Source organism: Mustela nivalis (assembly GCF_964662115.1).
Source record: "Mustela nivalis genome assembly, chromosome: 8".
NCBI lineage: Eukaryota > Metazoa > Chordata > Mammalia > Carnivora > Mustelidae > Mustela > Mustela nivalis.
In genome coordinates this window covers 58554607-58572629 of record NC_139027.1, presented here as the reverse complement: position 1 = coordinate 58572629, position 18023 = coordinate 58554607, and the positions used below count along the sequence as shown (strand labels likewise).

The following is an 18023-nucleotide window of genomic DNA, read 5'->3' as shown; positions in this document are numbered from 1 at the left end:
GTGGAGAAAGGGCAACCCTCTTACACTCTTGGTGGGAATGCAAGCTGGTGCAACCACTCTGGAAAACAGCATGGAGGTTCCTCAAAATGTTGAAAATAGAACTACCCTAATGACCCAGCAATAGCACTACTGGGTATTTACCCTAAAGATACAGACGTAGTGATCCGAAGGGGCATGTGCATCCGAATGTTTACAGCAGCAATGTCCACAATAGCCAAACTATGGAAAGAACCTAGATGCCCATCAACAGATGAATGGATCAAGAAGATGTGGCATATATACATAATGGAATACTATGCAGCCATCAAAAGAAATGAAATCTTGCCATTTGCAATGACGAGGATGGAATTAGAGGGTATCATGCTTAGCGAAATAAGTCAAGCAGAGAAAGACAACTATCATATGATCTCCCTGATATGAGGAAGTGGAGATGCAACATGGGGGGTTAAGGGGGTAGGAGAAGAATAAATGAAACAAGATGGGATTGGGAGGGAGACAAACCATAAGTGACTCTTAATCTCACAGAACAAACTGAGGGTTGATGGGAGGAGGGGGGTTGGGGGAAGGGGGGTGGGTTATGGATATTGGGGAGGGTATGTGCTAGTGAGTGCTGTGAAGTGTGTAAACCTCACGATTCACAGACCTGTACCCCTGGGGATAAAAAATATATGTATATTTTTAAAAATTAAAAGTTAAAAACAAACAAACAAACAAAATAAATAAATTTTTTAAAAAAACCTTAAGAAAAAAGAATTTTTAAGATATTGAGGTAGTAAAAGATTTTTAAAACACAGCACAGCGAGCACTAACCAGCACCTGGCAACTATCAGTTTACTCTCTATTTCTGTGAAATTAGCTTTTATTTATTTAGGATTCTGTATATAACTGATACCATACAGTATTTGTCTTTCTCTATCTGGCTTATTTTCCTTAGTGTAATGCCCTTCAGGTTCATCAATGATATAGCAAATGGCAAGATTCCCTTCATCTGTCAGTTAACACTTAGGGTTTTTTAATATACTTAGCTATTGTGAATAATGCTGCAATAGACATGGGCAGATACTTCTTCAAGATACTGATTTTGTTTCCTTCGGATATTTACCCAGAGATGGAACTGTTAGATCATGTAGTAGTTTTATTTTTAATTTTTTGAGGAACCTCCGTATTGTTTTTCCATAGTGGCTGCACCAATTTATACTCCCACTAACAGTGAACAAGGGTTCCCTTTTCCCCACATTTTTGTCCACCATTATAATATCTTTTTTGATAAAAGACATCCTAATAGGTATGAGGTGTTAACAGATTGTGGTTTTGATTTGCATTGCCCAGGTGATTAGTGATGTTGAATACCTTTTCATGTACCTGTTGGACAACTGCATGTCTTCTTTGGAAAAATGTCTTTTCAGGTCCTTTGTTCATTTTTTAATTGAATAATTTGATTTCTTTTGTTACTGATTTCTATTAGTTCCTTATATAGTTTGGATATTAACTCCTTATCAGATATATGATTTTCAAATATTTTCTCCCATTTGTAGATTGCCTTTTCCTTATTTTGACTATTTCATTTACTGTGCAGAAGCTTTTTAGTTTGACACAGTCCATTTATTTTATTTTCTTTGTAATTTAAAAAAATTTTTAATTAATATATAATGTATTATTAGCTCTAGGGGTACAGGACTGTGAATTGTCAGGCTTACATACTTCACAGCACTCACCATAAGATACCCTCCCCAGTGTCCATAACGTAACCACCCTCTCCCTACCACCCTACCCCTGGAAACCCTCACTTTGTTTTGTGAGATTAAGAGTCTCTTATGGTTTGTGTCCCTCCCAATCCCATCTTTTTTTTTTTTTTTTTTTTTTAATGTGGGGCTTGAATCCATGACCACAAGATCAAGATCTGAGCCAAGATCAAGATAAGATGCTCAAGTGACTGAATCACCCAGACACACCTAGTCCCACTTATATTTTAGATTTTGTGCCTTTCTTTTGTTGTCTTATAAAAAAAAAAAAAAACAGACACAGAAAAAGCATCGCCAAGACCAGTGTAAAAGAGCTTTTTCTTGATGTTTTCTTCTAGAAGTTTTATGGTTTCGATCTTACATTTAAGTCTTCAATTCATTTTTAGTTTGTTTTTGTGAGTGATATAAGGTCCAGGTTCATTCTTTTGCATGTGCATAGCCAATTTGCCTACCACTACTTACTGAAAAGACTATTCTATCCTGTTGTTTGGTCTTTGTCAAAGACTAGCTGACCTGTAAATGTGGATTCATTTCTGGGCCCCTTATTCTATTCCATTTATCCATATGCCTGTTTTTATCCTACTACCATCCATAAAATAGAATACAATATAAACATTGAAGAAATGATAGACTTATGTTTACCAATATGAAAAACTATATTGCTGAATGAAAAAACTCAAGTTCTAAACAAAAAGTACAGTATACACACACAAACACACACATATTCACATAGAGGTATTTTAAAGGATGTGCATTTCTAGACTAGAAGATTTCAAGTGGATTTTACTTTTTGTCTCTATACTTTATGATATTGTTTACTTTCTATTATAGTATTATTTATTCTTACAATCAAAATATTCTATTTTCATCTAAGGTCTTGATGAATCATCTTGATTTTGCTTATAAAATATCTCTTCCTTTACATTCGTATAACTCAGGCCCTGTTTAAGGTCCTCATTACTTTTTACATAGCCATGTAATAACAATAGTTGCTCTGTCTTAACAGTAGTAACACATGATATCTGTATACTATTTACCAGTTTACAAAGTCTTTCAGTACCTTGTCCTTAGACCCAAAAACAACCTTGCAAGTAAAGAAATATGATAAAGGGACGCCTGGGTGGCTCAGTTGGTTAAGCAAGCTGCCTTCGGCTCAGGTCATGATCCCAGCGTCCTGGGATCGAGTCCCACATCAGGCTCTTTGCTCAGCGGGGAGCCTGCTTCTCCCTCTGCCTCTGCCTGCCATTCTGTCTGCCTGTGCTCACTCTCTCTCTGATAAATAAATAAAATCTTTAAAAAAAAAAGAAATATGATAAAAAGCTACCTTTACTGGAGTGAATAGAGGCAGAGGTGAAAAAGTAGAGATAAAGTCAGTGAGATGAAAAAAATAGAAAAAGTGTTATAACTCCTGAACTGTGATGTCAACATGCACAGATATTGGCCAGATAGTAAAACCTTCCCTCAATACACGAAAATGCCTGTTCGATTTGACAGAACAAAATACAAAATACAGATGCTAAATAACAGAAGGTTCATACTTTTAAAGTAATTAGAAAGGTTTTCTTCATGATCAATGAAAGTGCAATTTAAATGAATAATGCAAAGCTAGAATTCAAACAACAAACTCATTCCAAAGACAAGTGACCTAAAGCCAAGAACCCATTTTAACATCTAAAGAATCAATGCTTAAACTACAAAAATGTCTTCATTGTGCAGAATATTCAAGTAAAAGAGCCTTCCAGAATTCTTTTTTTTGTTTTTAAGAAGGTTTTGAGGACAGTGAAGTTTCTGTGGAACAGAATATGTTAGGCAACCAGAAGAGGAACACTACCTTCATCTGATCTTACTGTGACATTGTGGTAAAAGATCTTGTAAGAAACTGCTACAGAGCACAGAGATCTGTAAGAAACTGCCAATTTTACTGCTGTTAGCTACTAAATGGGAAGATTAAAGTATATGTGAATTTATAACCCCCTGGATCTACTTTGCCCTGTGGTTACTTTAAAAATACAAGTAAGAGCATCCATAATTTGTTACTTCATTATAAAATCTAAAGGACAAACTAAGCACATTCAAAATCTATCGTACATATTTTGCCTTATGTCCTAGATGCTGTAGCTGTACTTTAGAGGATGGATTAAAAAGACATTTAAGCTTATTAGATAGAAAGGTGTCATCCCCTCACATCAAAGAACATGAAGAGGAAAGTTCAAGAATTATAAATTCTTAGAAAACATAAAATATCCTTTGGGCCCTGGCAAGGAAAATGTCAACAAGTCAAAAGAGACTAGATGGCTATTGACTAGTTTCATGAAGGGAAAGCTGCAAGCTAAGATGGAATAATGCTTTCCCACCATGTGTTTAAGGCACAAATGACACTAATCCTTTTTAATGGTCACAAAAGCTGACAACTTACTCAGCCTTAGAACTGAAGGGACAAAATCATCTCTGGGAATGACTCACCATAAACAGGTCATGAGCACCAATGTCAACCGCTAACAGAAATGCCTTTTCAAATCTCTGGTACCTATATGGAAGGAAAGAAATGTTATATGTTAGTTGTGAACAAAACCATAAAAGGAGAGAGCTGCTAGTTTAATGTATTTATGTGTTATTGTTTTTTGTTCTTCTGATGGGGAAAAGTATTTTCAAACAGTAGGGAATTTGCCTGTTGGGATTTCTATGTGAAATGTTATTGTACTTATGAGGAACTGAGGCAAAGAGCCTATTGAGGCCTTCAATGCAACTTTCAGGGATAAGTAGAACCCAGGGCAGAGGCTGCTGAGTATAGGGAAAGGCTGGCTTAGGAAATAGGTCTCTCATAATTTTTAAATGTATTGTGTTTTGTAAAAGAAAAGTATAAGGATATGGAAAATGTAGCAGGATAAAGGTAACAAATGAAATAATTACACTTTGATGTTTCTTAGGTAGTAGGTGAGAAGTCAAATGTATTATTATAAAAGTTATATTTGTGAGTTTTGGAAAATAAAATTCTAGGCTATTCCAAAGTGACAGTAAGTTGTTTCCAAATATTTTGAAGTATTTTCTAAATATGTGAAGTAATACTTGTCTACTCTTTTTTCACAATCATACCCTCTTTCCCTGAAGTATAACTTCAATAATTCTTTATGGTGACAGTTTCACTTTATGCTAAGATACATTAATCTAATTAATTAATTAATTACTTAACTAATTAAAGTTACCTTTACAGAAAGTTTAAGATTTTGAGAGTAAAGCATGTCATGATCACATATTTTTTGCACAGAGGTTTAGAAGGTTGTTTTTGTTATTGTTGTTGTTTGATCTGAATGCTGAGATTTATACAGATATAATTGTGAGTTTTTCTGGTTCCAGAAACAAGCAGTTAAGTATCCAAGTTCTCTGTTAAGTATCCCTGTTCTCTGTTTCATATTGTGAAATATAATAGTGTAAAATAGAAATACTTCAACTAAAACATATGAGAAATATGGATATTAGTTATTAACAGATTATATAAACTTTATTAATAAAATAGTTACAGTAAGTAAAGTCCAACACAAATTAATGACTAATTGGAGATTAATCCCCAATCTCCTCCTTTGCCCTTCTTACTACCCTCTCCAGTATTTACTTGAATTTCTTTAAACTATGGAAGATCAGAAAGTAACTATGTTTATTTTTGTTCCAGGAAGCTTACTGATTGATTCATTGTATATTCACTGGAGGTAGGATGTAAAGAGAAAGAGGACAGAGGATTATAACAAGTTGTACTACTTGTTCATTCAATCACTGCTATTTTGCATATGATCCCACTAAACTGAAAATTTTCTGGTAATAGTAATCGTCCACCTTCTAACGATCAAACAAATGGTAAGTCCTCCTCTTGCGTACCCTTCATGCCACATCTAAACGTATAAATTTCCCTTCCTTTAAACCCCCCTTTCCTGGGACGCCTGGGTGGCTCAGTTGGGTAAGCAGCTGCCTTCGGCTCAGGTCATGATCCCAGCATCCTGGGATCGAGTCCCACATCGGGCTCCTTGCTCCGCAGGGAGCCTGCTTCTCCCTCTGACTCTGCCTTCCACTCTGTCTGCCTGTGCTCGCTCTCGCTCTCTCTCTGACAAATAAATAAATAAAATCTTAAAAAAAAAACAAAAACAAAACAAAAAAAAACCCCTTTCCTTCCCTTTGGAGATGCCATTCTTTTGTTTTCCAATTTCTGGCATTTCATCTTCTTAGTCTCCTTTCCTGGGTTTTTCTTCCCTCGGCCTACTCCATGAAGTTGATGTGTTATTGTACTCTTTTATTTACACTCACTACTCTAGTCTCCCCATAATCTTACCCACTTCATGGCATTGATAATTATATCAGGAACTCACAAATCTCTAGGATCCCTATCTTTCCTGAGCCCCAAACTCTGATTTCTAGGTACCTTGAATTTAAAATGCCTAACATGTTCACTGATACATCAAGTTGGCAATCATATACAGGATAAATTAAAATTGGAGAGAATGAAATTAAGAGGGGTAAGATAGGATGTATCTTCCTTCTAGGTGAGAGGTAATGAAGGGCACTATGGTTAAATGAAAGAATAGGGGTTGGCATCTGGTGGCATGATCAACCAGAAATACCAAAGGGAGCTCCCAACTACACTGCCTATAAAACACACATTAAAGTACATCACAGAATTCTAAAAAAATAAAATCTCTCCAAGGGCCCCCTAGCCTCAATCAAAAAATAGTAACCAAATTAAATCCCTTCATTAAAACGAGTAAAGATTCCTGAACAGAAAGCAAATAGTGGGGGGCAGGGAGAGGTACTACTCCTCTAAGGGCCATCACATTCAAGTGACTGAGCCCTGAATACGTCTCAAGGTAAAGGTGCCAAACCCAAGACTTCTGATTAAGCTAGGAGTTAAAATATTCCCAGGATATAGTGCACCTAACTTTGGCATTAAAAAAAAATTCATGTCTGGATTAAAGCAGTTTTTTTAAAGTAGGCTCTGTGACCCCAAGACCTACAGTCCCATAATCTACCAACTGAACCAGCCAGGCACCCCTGGATTAAAGCATCTTTTATAGAAATCCCCAGGATTACCATCAATTAGAATAAAACAAATAGGAGTTCACAATAAAGAACTACCAAATGCAGAGGCGCCTAGATGGCTCAGTTGGTTATGTGTCTGATTCTCAGGTCATGATCTCAGGTCATGAGATGGAGCCCTGCATCAGATTCCCTGCAGGGAGTCTTCTTGGGATTCTCTTTCTATCCTTCTGCCCTTCTCCCTGCTTGTATGCTCTCTCTAAAATAAGTAAATCTTAAAAAAATAAAAAAACAAAAACCACCAAATGCATAGAAAAACAAGCTACTGTGATGGAAAATAATTTCACAGGTTGTTTTTCCTTGTGGTATCTTATAGTTCATATATGCTTTCTTTATCCCTTTTTAAAACTTTTTTTAAATTTAAATTCAATTTAATTAATACATACTGTATTATTAGTTTCAGAGGTAGAATTCAGTCATTCATCACTTTCATATGACACCCAGTGCTCATTACTTCAAATGCCCTCCTTTATGTCCATCACCCAGTTACTCTACCCTCCCACAGACCTCCCCACTAACAACCCTCAGTTTGTTCCCTATAGTTAAGAGTCTCCTATGGTTTACCTCCCTGTTTTCCTTTAATTTTTTCCTTCCTCTCCCCTAGGTTGATCTGTTTTGTTTCTTCAATTCCACATATGCGTGAGATAATATAATTGTCTTTCCTCTGACTTATTTCACATAGCATTTCACTTATTCACTTAGCATTGGGATATTAACCTTTTATCATCTATATGATTTACAAATACTTTCACTCATTCACTAGGCTGCCCTTTTGTCTTGTTGATGCTTTCCTTTGCTGTGCAGAAGCTTTTTATTTTGGTGTAGTCCTAATAGTTTAACTTTTACTTCTCTTGCCTATGGAGACATATGTACAATGCTGTTTCTACAGCTTATGTTGACAAATTTTACTATCTATGTTCACTTCAAGGAATTTTGTGGATTTAGGTCTCACATTTAAGTCTTTAATCCACTTTGAGTTTATTTTTTGTGTATGGTCTAAGAAAGTCATCCAGTTTCATTCTGCTGCATGTTGCTATTCAGTTTTCCTCGTACCCTTTGTTGAAGAGACCGTCTTTTCCCCATTGTACATTCTTGTCTCCTTTGTTGTAGATTAATTGACCATAGAAGTGTAGGTTTATTTCTGGGCTGTTTATTCTGTTCCATGGATCTATGTGCCTATTTTTGTGCCAGTACCATACTCTTTTGATTGCTACAGCTTTGTAGTATATCTGAAATCTGGGACTGTGGTACCTCCAGCTTTGTTCTTCTTTCTCAAAATTGCTTTGGCTACTCAGCTTATTTTGTGGTTCCATACAAATGCAAGGATTATTTGTTCTAGTTCTATGAATAGTACCATTGGAATTTTGATAAGGATTGCATGAAATGTGCAGATTGCTTTGGGTAGTATGAACATTTTAACAATATTGGTTCTTCTACTCCATAAGCATAAAATATCTTTCCATTTGTTCTATTTGCTTAATTTCTTTGATAAGTGTTTTATAGTTTTCAAGGTACAGGTCTTTCACCTCCTTGGTTAAGTTTATTTCTAGGTATTTTATTCTTTTTGGTGCAAATGTAAATTTTTTTTCTTAATTTCCCTTTCTGCTACTTCACAATTAGTGTATAGAAATGTTACAGATTTTTGTATATGAATTTTTTATCCTGTAACTTTGCTGAATTCATTTATCAGGTCTAGTAGTTATTTGGTGGTCTTTAATGTTTTCTATATTTGTTACCATGTTGTCTGCAAATAGTGAAGTTTTACTTCTTCCTTATCCATTTGGATACCTTTTATTTCACTTTCTTGTCTGACTGCTGCAGCTAGGACTTCAAGTACTAGGTTGAAAAAAGTGGTGAGAATGGACATTCTTATCTTGTTCCTGATGTCAGAGAAACATATATGAAAAACCCACAACTAATATAATGAGTTGAGACCTTTTCTTCTAAGATCAGGTGTAGAATACTTTTTTATGGTTTTTGATTTTATGATTTCTGGTTTTTCTCATAAATTTTAAATGCCATCCCACCACTTTCTGACCTCTAGGTTTCTAATGAAAAATAAGCTGTTAATATTACTGACGATCCTGTCTACAAGAGAAGTTGCTTTCTGCTTTGCACTTTCAAGATTCTCTTTTTGGCTTCTGAATTTTGATTATAATGTGTTTTGATGTGGATCTTGCTGAACTGATTCTATTTGAATTTCATCGTGTTTCTTGGATATGTAGATTCGTGCAGAATGCCATAATGCCTGTACCCCAGAAGTTGCTCAGATTCTACTAATTTTTCTTCATTCCTTTTTTTTCCTCTGCTCCTCTAACTTGATAATTGTCCTATTTTACAGATTCTTCTGCCTGCTCAAATCTGTTGAGCCAATCTAGTGAATTTTTCATTTCAGCTATTATATTTTACAGATGAAATTTTTCTATTTAATTCCTTTCTATAATTTTGGTCTCTTTATTGCATTCTCTGACTGGTAAGACATCATCCTTCTGGTTCATTGTCTATGGTTTCCTTTAGCTCTTTGAGTTCATTTAAGCTCATAGTTGATATAAAGTCATTGTCTAAAAGCCCAAAGCTTGGGCTTCCCATGGGATGCTGCTGACTTTACTTTTTCTTCCTGTGAATGGGCCATACTTGCCTGCTTCTTTGTATGCCTTTCCATATACATTTTCTGAAATTAGACATTTTGAATATCATAATGTGATAACTCTGGAAATTAGACTCTTCCCCTCTCTAGGTTTTTCTGTGTTATTGAGAGCCCTCATCCAGTTGTTTATTGCCCTTCCCAAACTGTATTTGCAAGGCCTATATTCTTTGTCATGTGTGATCACCAAAGCCTGTTTCATTATCTCAGCAATCAGCCAGATATTTTTAAAAGGGAGTTGGGGGAAATTGGAAGGGGAGGTGAACCATGAGAGACTATGGACTCTGAAAAACAATCTGAGGGTTTTGAAGGTGCGGGGGGTGGGAGGTCGGGGTACCAGGTGGTGGGTATTATAGAGGGCACGGATTGCATGGAGCACTGGGTATGGTGCAAAAATAATGAATACTGTTATGCTGAAAATAAATAAAAATAAATTAAAAAAAAACCCAAAAAACAAAAGCAAAAACTCCTGACAGATGACCAGATAGAACTTTTTTTAAAAATCCTGAAGCAACAAACAACTCTCCCAGTCTTTGTAGATTGGCTTGGAGTTAGGACACTCCTTCATTGCTTAGCCAAATTACCTACATACAATTCTGTCTTAGCCTTTCCTGCTTGCTTATGCAGAGCCCAAGGTCTTCCTTGAGACTTAGGTCCAGAGGTTCAGGTCTTACTGAGCATGTAACCAGTTTTAGGCACGTGTCTTGTACCTGTGATTCCGTGGTATATATGGTAGCCCTCCAAGGACTTTATGCCCCAAATATTTTCTCCTCAGTCTTCTCTTTCCCAGATCTGTTGGTCCAACTGCTGCTTTCCCCATTCTCCATCTCTTGCCTGAGACAGCTATGCATGTTATATGTCTTTAAATGCTTTTCACATGTGTGAATATTTTTGTCAGAGATGCTGTTCTGGCCAGTTGGAGGCAAAACAAAACCAAGCCTCTGCACTGGTCCCTCTGGAAACTAAAGACTGGTCAAAATGCAAAATGCATAACCACAGTGTTTGAGAACAAGGTCCATCATGGCCATTTGGCATCAGCTAGGTAACACCAGAAATGCTGACCACTGTCTTCATGGCCACTGTCATAGTGGGGAATGGAGGACAGCAGATAAACAAAAATGCCTTTTGAATTTCTGAGAATCAGCACAATATTTAACATCCACTGTCTTTATTAAGTATTCTGATTGTTATAAGTTTTTAAATTAGATTCTAGAGTTTAAGTTAATTCTGCCAGTTTTGTTTGCTTAATGATTGCTTCAGTGGAAGGACTGATTCTTGGAGCTCCCTACTCTGCTGTTTTCATGTCATCTCTCCCACTTCTATTTATAGAACTCAATGTGGCACTCATGAGAATATCTCTCTCAGATCTCCTACTGCAGGAAGTATAACTGACTGACAGCCCCAGCTGCTACATTTTGAAATGTATCATTGTGTTTTCCCATTAAGGCTACACTTTCCACAAGCTGCTCCTGGGTAATGACTGTGGGCAGTTGAGATATTAAGTTGAGATCCTGAGATACCATTCCTGAGTGACATGGGATTCTTCAGATGGGCAACATGCTTGATGACTTCTGAACTCAGAAAGCCTTAGAACTTTCTTTAGAACTGTTCTGTGGTGTACTTTGGTGGGTGGTGGAGGCTGTGGATAGGCAATACTTACTAAATAGACAATGGAATAGGCTAATTATTACTAAGTTATATTTATGCCCTAAGGAAGCATAATTAGAGACTGAGTACTCTTTTCTTTCCATTTCTTTCCTTTTTCTGAGTGTTATTTTCTAAAAGTTACTAGCCAGGGAGCCACTTTACTAGCTTACAGAGGTCCTTATCTTCTACAATTGAAAAGCAGACACAGCTGACAGATGGGAGACCTAACTGTTAGAGTCATAGAATTCTAGAGACATTTGGAGGTACCACCAAGGCAGGGAAGTCTACTTTTGGGTCAATGCCCTGTTTAAAAACACATGGGATCCTGATATCTGGGATGGGTACATGTGGATATATGCCTTTGAGAGTGTTGACAGTGCAGTCCCCTGAATCTGAGCTAGCAATTCCTCTACAGTAGAAGATTCTGTAGAGAACTCTCCCCACAACCCAACAAATATTCCCTACCCTCAGGAAATGCTCCTACCCTTCTCCTGGATGCTAGCCTGATAACTGGGGTTAAAACTCAGCACAGTCCAGGTGGGGACATGATAGATATGATAAACTAGGAGACCACACACTTAAAGAGTTGCAAGATTTAGTCAGCATGTGCCAGTAAAAACACAGGATGTGGAATGGAAGATAGGATAAATAAGAATTCATTAATGTGGGGAGCACTGTTTCAGGATATGGAATTTAACATCCTATCAAGGACTCCAGGCTGCTGGGATAAATTGCTAGTGGAATGGCTTTTAAAAGCTTGGTGAAAAAACCAACCACAACAACCCACAATGGCCAGTACTCAATGAAGTGGAAATGCCTGGAGATGGCAAACAGTCCAAAGAGACAGAAATTAGATAGTAGTAAGGGAGAGGATGAATACTACTTGCAGCCATGAGATGCAATTCAGTGACAATGGATATAGTTTTATCTTACTAACTTCCCTTTTATATCTCCAGTTTCCAGTAGTTGCTCTCTGGACCTATGTGAAAAAGAGATCTGTACATTGGTATTCATGAGAATGCACCTCTGAGACCTCTGACTTCAGGAAACAAAATAGGTAAATAGCTTTGGCTATTGTGATGTGAAATACATCACTGCACCTACACTGAGGCTACATTCCTGCAAGCTGTACCCAGCCAATGAATGAAGCAGGGATTCACAGGCAGGTCCATTCCTGGGAGACGTGGACCTGTCTAGTCATTGTCTTTTGCCTAGCCTGTGGAGTCTCACTCTATGCATTAATTAATTATCACAGCTGACTGAAGAAGGCCTCAGAAATATCTTCAATAAATATCATAACCCCACCAACAACAATAGCAAAGTATCATTTATTGAGATCTACTCTATACTAGTTACTATTCTAAGTACTTTCTATGTATTAACTGATGTAATCTTCATAACAACCCTATCGGATTGTTACTATTGTTATATTCCATTTAATAATGAGAAAACTCAAGCACAGAGAGGTTAAGTAAAAGTTGCCATACAGAATATAGAATACCCAGCTAAATTTGAATTTCAGATAATGAATAATTTTTTTATTTTTTAAAGCACCTATTTATTTGAGAGAGAGAGAGAGACAGGGAGAGAGAAGGAGCAGGGGGCAGGGGCAAAGGGAGAGGGAGCAGCAGACTCCCCACTGAGTAGGGAGCCTGATGCAGGGCTTAATCCTAGGACCCTGGGATCATGACCTGAGCTGAAGGCAGATGCTTAACCAACTGAGCCACCCAGGTGCCCTGAATAATTCTTTAGTGTCCATATCCCATACAATATTTGGGACTTATCTATACTAGATAATTCTATATTGCCTGAAATTCACGATTAACTGGGCATCTTTTATTTTTATTTGCTAAATAAGACTGGCAACTTTAAACCTGCTCAAGGTCCCATTTCTACTTGTATAGCAATCTGGCTCCAAAACTTAAACCCTCTTCCATAACACTACTCTAATACCAATAGAAGAGAATGAACTATGTGCTACAGGCTTATAGGTTTTTTTGTTGTTGTTGTTTTTTGTTTTTAGATCAGGTCTGTGGTTCTTGGGTTTCTGAGTTCCAGATCAGAAATGTCATGTAGTGACAGGAATAAGATGGAGGAGGAGCAGGAGACCTAAATTTCGTCGGATCTCAGAAATTCAACTAGGTAGTTATCAAACCATTATGAACACCTACAAACTCAACAGGAGATTGAAGAAAAGAACAGCAACAATTCTAGGAACAGAAAAGTGACCACTTTCAGGAACATAGGATGTGTGGAGAAGTGAATCCAAGGCTATACTCAGGAAGAGAGATTGTGGGGGGAGGGGCTAGCTCCTGACAAGTGGATGAACAGCAGAGCACAAAATCAGAACTTTTAGAAATCAGGTCCACTGAGGAATGGCACTCCAATGCCTTAGTGGGGTGTGGATCCCTCTCTGGGACAGTGCGGTCTCAGGTCCCTTGGGGTCACAGAAAGAGAGAGGGTGCCTGAGTGTGGCAGAGCTTCCAGGTATGAGAGTGAGGAAACAGGCTGCAAAGACAGGGCTGAGGAGTGAAGTCTCAGCTTGGGGTTTCCATGAAGTGTGATCGCTGGCACAGCTGAGCCATTGCTCTTTGAGCAGGGACCTCTCTGGCAGATCCATAGACACTCTCTTCCTCTACCAGGAGGAGGGGCATGGGAGAACGCTGCAGGAATCTGTTGGGTTTGGAGACTCCAAACGGTGCCATGTGCCAGAGACAGAAACAGTTGGTCATGTGCTGGGTGAGCATGGAGGGTGCCCAAAGACCAGGGAGACGGGAGGAATTGACTGCTTTTCTCTGCGTGCCCACTGAGGAAGGGGGTCCCAAGCTCTCAGTTCCTCTGGGTCGGAGACTGGGAGGCCACCACCTTCATTCTCCTCTCCCAAAATTCTATGGAAAGCACTCAGGGAATTAAAAGCTACAGAGAGCAAAACCAAGCAGATTACTTAGCCTGGCCCCTGGCAAGGGAGGTGCAATTCCACCTCAGGCGAAGACATCTGAGAGTGACTGCAACAGACCCCTCCCCAGAAGATAAGCAAGACCATCCAGCTAAGAACAAGTTCATCGATCAAGGAGAACTGCAAAACTCCAGAGCTAGGAGATGACAGCACATATAATTCATGGCTTTTTCCCCATGGGTCTTTAGTCGTTCAAAGTTAAATTTTTAAACTTTATATTTTTCTTATTCTATTTTTTAAATTTTTCTTCTTTCATATTTTAACCTTTTTTATCTATTTTCTTATCAATAACTTTTTAAAAATATTTTAAAATTTTCATTGTTATATTCTATCCCTTCATTGTATTTAACCTTATTTTCTGTAAAGTTTTTCTTTTTTTTTTAATTAAAAATTTTATTTATTTATTTATTTGACAGAGAGAATGAGAGATCACAAGTAGGTAGAGAGGCAAGCAAAGAGAGGGGGGTAAGCAGACTCCCTGCTGAGAAGAGAGCCTGATGCGGGACTTGATCCCAGGACCCTAAGTTCATGACCCGAGCTGAAGGCAGAGGCTTAACCCTCTGAGCCACCCAGGTGCCTCAAGTTTTTCTTTCTTTAAAATTTTGAGATAAGTTTATTCTAACAGATCAAAATATACCCTAAATCTAGCATATAGCTTTGTTCTAGTCTCCAGCCTAATCACATTCTCTTTTTTTCTTTTTTCAACTACTTCTTATCAATTCCTTTTTTAATTTTCATCTTTACAGTCATGTTCCATCCCTTCATCGTATTTACCCTTATTTTTATATATACAAGTTTTTCTTTAAAATTTTGGGAGGCACTTTCTTTTAACAGACCAAAATACACCCAAAATCAACTGTGTTGCTTTGTTCTACTTGCCAATCTAATCTAATATACACATACAGATCTAATACATATGGGTCTCTATACGTCTAGAGATCTAACCATATGTATTTGTGTGTGTATATGTATATGCATATGTGTGTGTTTTCTCCTTTCTCACCCCCCCCCCCCAGTTTTTGGCCTCTTCTGATTTAATTAGTGTAGACTTTCCTGGGGTCATTGCTACCCTTTCAGTATTTTGTTCTCTCATTCATCTATTCTCTGGATAAAATGAGAAGGCGGCCTCAAAAAAAAAAAAAAAAAAAAAAAAAAAAAAGAACAAGAGGCAGTACCGATGGCTAGAGACCTAGTCAATATGGATATTAGTAATATGTCAGAAGATTCTAGTTGGGCTTGAAAAAAGCATAGAAGATACTAGAGAGCCCCTTTCTGGAGAAATAAAAGAACTAAAATCTAACCAAGTTGAAATTAAAAAAGCTATTAATGAAGTGCAATAAAAAGTGGAGGTTCTTCCTGCTAGGATAAATAAGGCAGAAGAGAGAATTAGTGATATAGAAGACCAAATGATAGAGAATAAAGAAGCTGAGAAAAAGAGAGATAAACATCTACTGGACCATGAGGGGAGAATTCGAGAGAAAAGTGATACCATAAGATGGAACAGTATTAGAATAATTGGGATCCCAGAAAAAGAAGAAAGAACGAGAGGGGCAGAAGTATATTGAAGCAGACTCTCATGGTTTGTCTCCCCCTCCAATTTTCCCTTAAGGAAAAAAAAAAAAAAAAAAAAAGGTATATTGGAGCAAATTACAGCACAGAACTTCCCTAATTTGGTGAAAGGAACAAGCATCAAAATCTAGGAGGCAAAGAACCCCCCCCTCAAAATCACTAGAAATAGGTCCATACCCCATCCACTAACAATAAAACTTACAAGTCTCAGTGACAAAGAGAATCCTGAAAGCAGCTTGGGACAAGAGGTCTGTACATAAAATGGCAGAAATATTAGATTGGCAGTGGACCTATCCACAGAGACCTGGGAGGCCAGAAAAGACTGGCATGATATATTCATCACTAAACAAGAAAAATACACAGCCAAAAATACTATATTCAGCTAGGCTGTCACTGAAAGTAAAAAGCTTCCAGGATAAATGAAAAATAAAAGAATTTGCAAACACCAAACCAGCCCTACAGGAAATATTGAAAGGGGTCCTCTAAGCAAAGAGAGAGCCTATAAATAACATAGACCATAAAGGAACAGAGACAATATTCAGTAATAGTCACCTTACAGGCAATACAATGGCACTAAACTAATATCTTTCAATAGTTACCCTGAATGTAAATGAGTGAAATGCCATAATCAAAAGACATAGGGGCGCCTGGGTGGCTCAGTGGATTAAGCCGCTGCCTTCGGCTCAGGTCATGATCTCAGAGTCCTGGGATCGAGCCCCGCATCGGGCTCTTTGCTCAGCAGGGAGCCTGCTTCCTCCTCTCTCTGCCTGCCTCTCTGCCTACTTATAATCTCTGTCTGTCAAATAAAATAAATAAAATCTTTAAAAAAAAAAAAAAAAAAAAAGACATAGGGTATCAAAAAGGATTAAAAAAAACAAGACCCATACATGTGCTACCTGCAGGAAACTCATTTTAGACCCAAAGACACCTCCAGATTTAAAGTGAGGGGGTGGAAAACAATTTACCATGCTAATGGATATCAAGAGAAAGTTGGAGTGGCAATCCTTTTATCACATAAATTAGATTTTAAGCCAAAGACTATAATAAGAGATGAGGATGGACACTATATCATACTCAAAGGGTCTGTCCAACAAGAAGATCTAACAATTTTAAATATGTCCCTAATATGGGAGCAGCCAATTATATAAACCAATTAATAACAAAATCAAAGAAACACATCAACAATAATACAATAATAGAGTGATGCAACCACTCAGAAAACAGCATGGAGATACCTCAAAAAGTTGAAAATAGAGCTACCCTACGATCCAGCAATTGCACTACTGGGTATTTACCTTAAAGATACAAATGTAGTGATCTGAAGGGGCACGTGCACCCACATGTTTATATCAGCAACGTCCACAATAGCCAAACTATGGAAAGAACCTAGATGTCCATCAACAGATGAATGGATAAAGAAGATGTGGTACATATATACATGTATATATGTATATACATATATACATGGAATACTATGCAGCCATCAAAAGAAATGAAATCTTGCCATTTGCAATGACATGGATGGAACTAGAGGGTATTAAGGTAAGTGAAATAAGTCAATCAGAGAAAGACAATTATCATATGATCTCTGATATGAGGAATTTGAGAGGCAGGGCAGGGTGTCGTTGGGGGAAGGGAGGAAAAAATAAAACAAGACGACTGAGGAGGGAGACAAACCATAAGGGACTCTTAATCTCAAGAAACACACTGAGGGTTGGTGGAGGGGAGGGGGCTTGAAGCGATAGGGTGGCTGGGTGAAGGACATTGGGGAGGATATGTGCTATGATGAGTACTATGAATTGTGTAAGACCTGTACCTCTGAACCAAATAATACATTATAGGTAAATAAGAAGTAAATAAGAAGAAATAAGAAGAAAAAGAAGAAATAAGAAGAAAAAAAAATGTGGGGGAAAAAAAGAAAAGAAATGCTATGTTGCATTTATTTAAAAGGTATGACCAAACAGTTTCCATGTTTGGCTCTATAAAGAGATGAGCCAGTTCTCTCTTTGGCTTCTATAGCATGTTAGGGACCCAAAATTCTAATATTTTTAACCCTACAGCTTTTAAATTAATATCATTCAAAAGTTATCATATGCTACATTGTCACCTATAAGTACATTTACTTTTATAAGATGCTTACAAAATACCCCTAAAGCACAAGTTCCTGTGTTAGAACTCAAAAGGGTTAGAAAAACTAATGACATTAGTTCTTGACCTTAAGCAACTCACAGTCTAGTAGGAGAAATGGTCAAAAACACAATAATAGTAGCTATCACACTTATTAAATACTGAATATATGCTAGTTACTTATTATTTATAATCTTGGCAAATTATGTTTAAGTTGGTAAATTCCTCATCTATAAAATGGAAATAAGAGCTTAAGAAT

The 18023-nt window shown here is 37.4% G+C and overlaps 1 protein-coding gene and 1 long non-coding RNA gene across 13 annotated transcripts in view; both read right to left on the bottom strand.

Annotated features, from left to right (window-relative positions):
• WDPCP (WD repeat containing planar cell polarity effector) overlaps positions 1-18023 on the bottom strand; it is a 506774-nt gene that overhangs the window by 248883 nt on the left and 239868 nt on the right. For all 12 annotated transcript variants that reach the window (XR_014315874.1, XM_082746657.1, XM_082746660.1 and 9 more), the window contains one exon: positions 4206-4269. Coding sequence is in view for 11 of the 12 variants with exons in the window: in XM_082746657.1 (XP_082602783.1) it covers positions 4206-4269 (64 nt within the window). In the remaining variant the exon portion in view is untranslated. The remainder of the gene's footprint in view (positions 1-4205; positions 4270-18023) is intronic.
• LOC309872503 overlaps positions 1-18023 on the bottom strand; it is an 857896-nt gene that overhangs the window by 613823 nt on the left and 226050 nt on the right. The gene's annotated exons all lie outside the window — the stretch shown is intronic.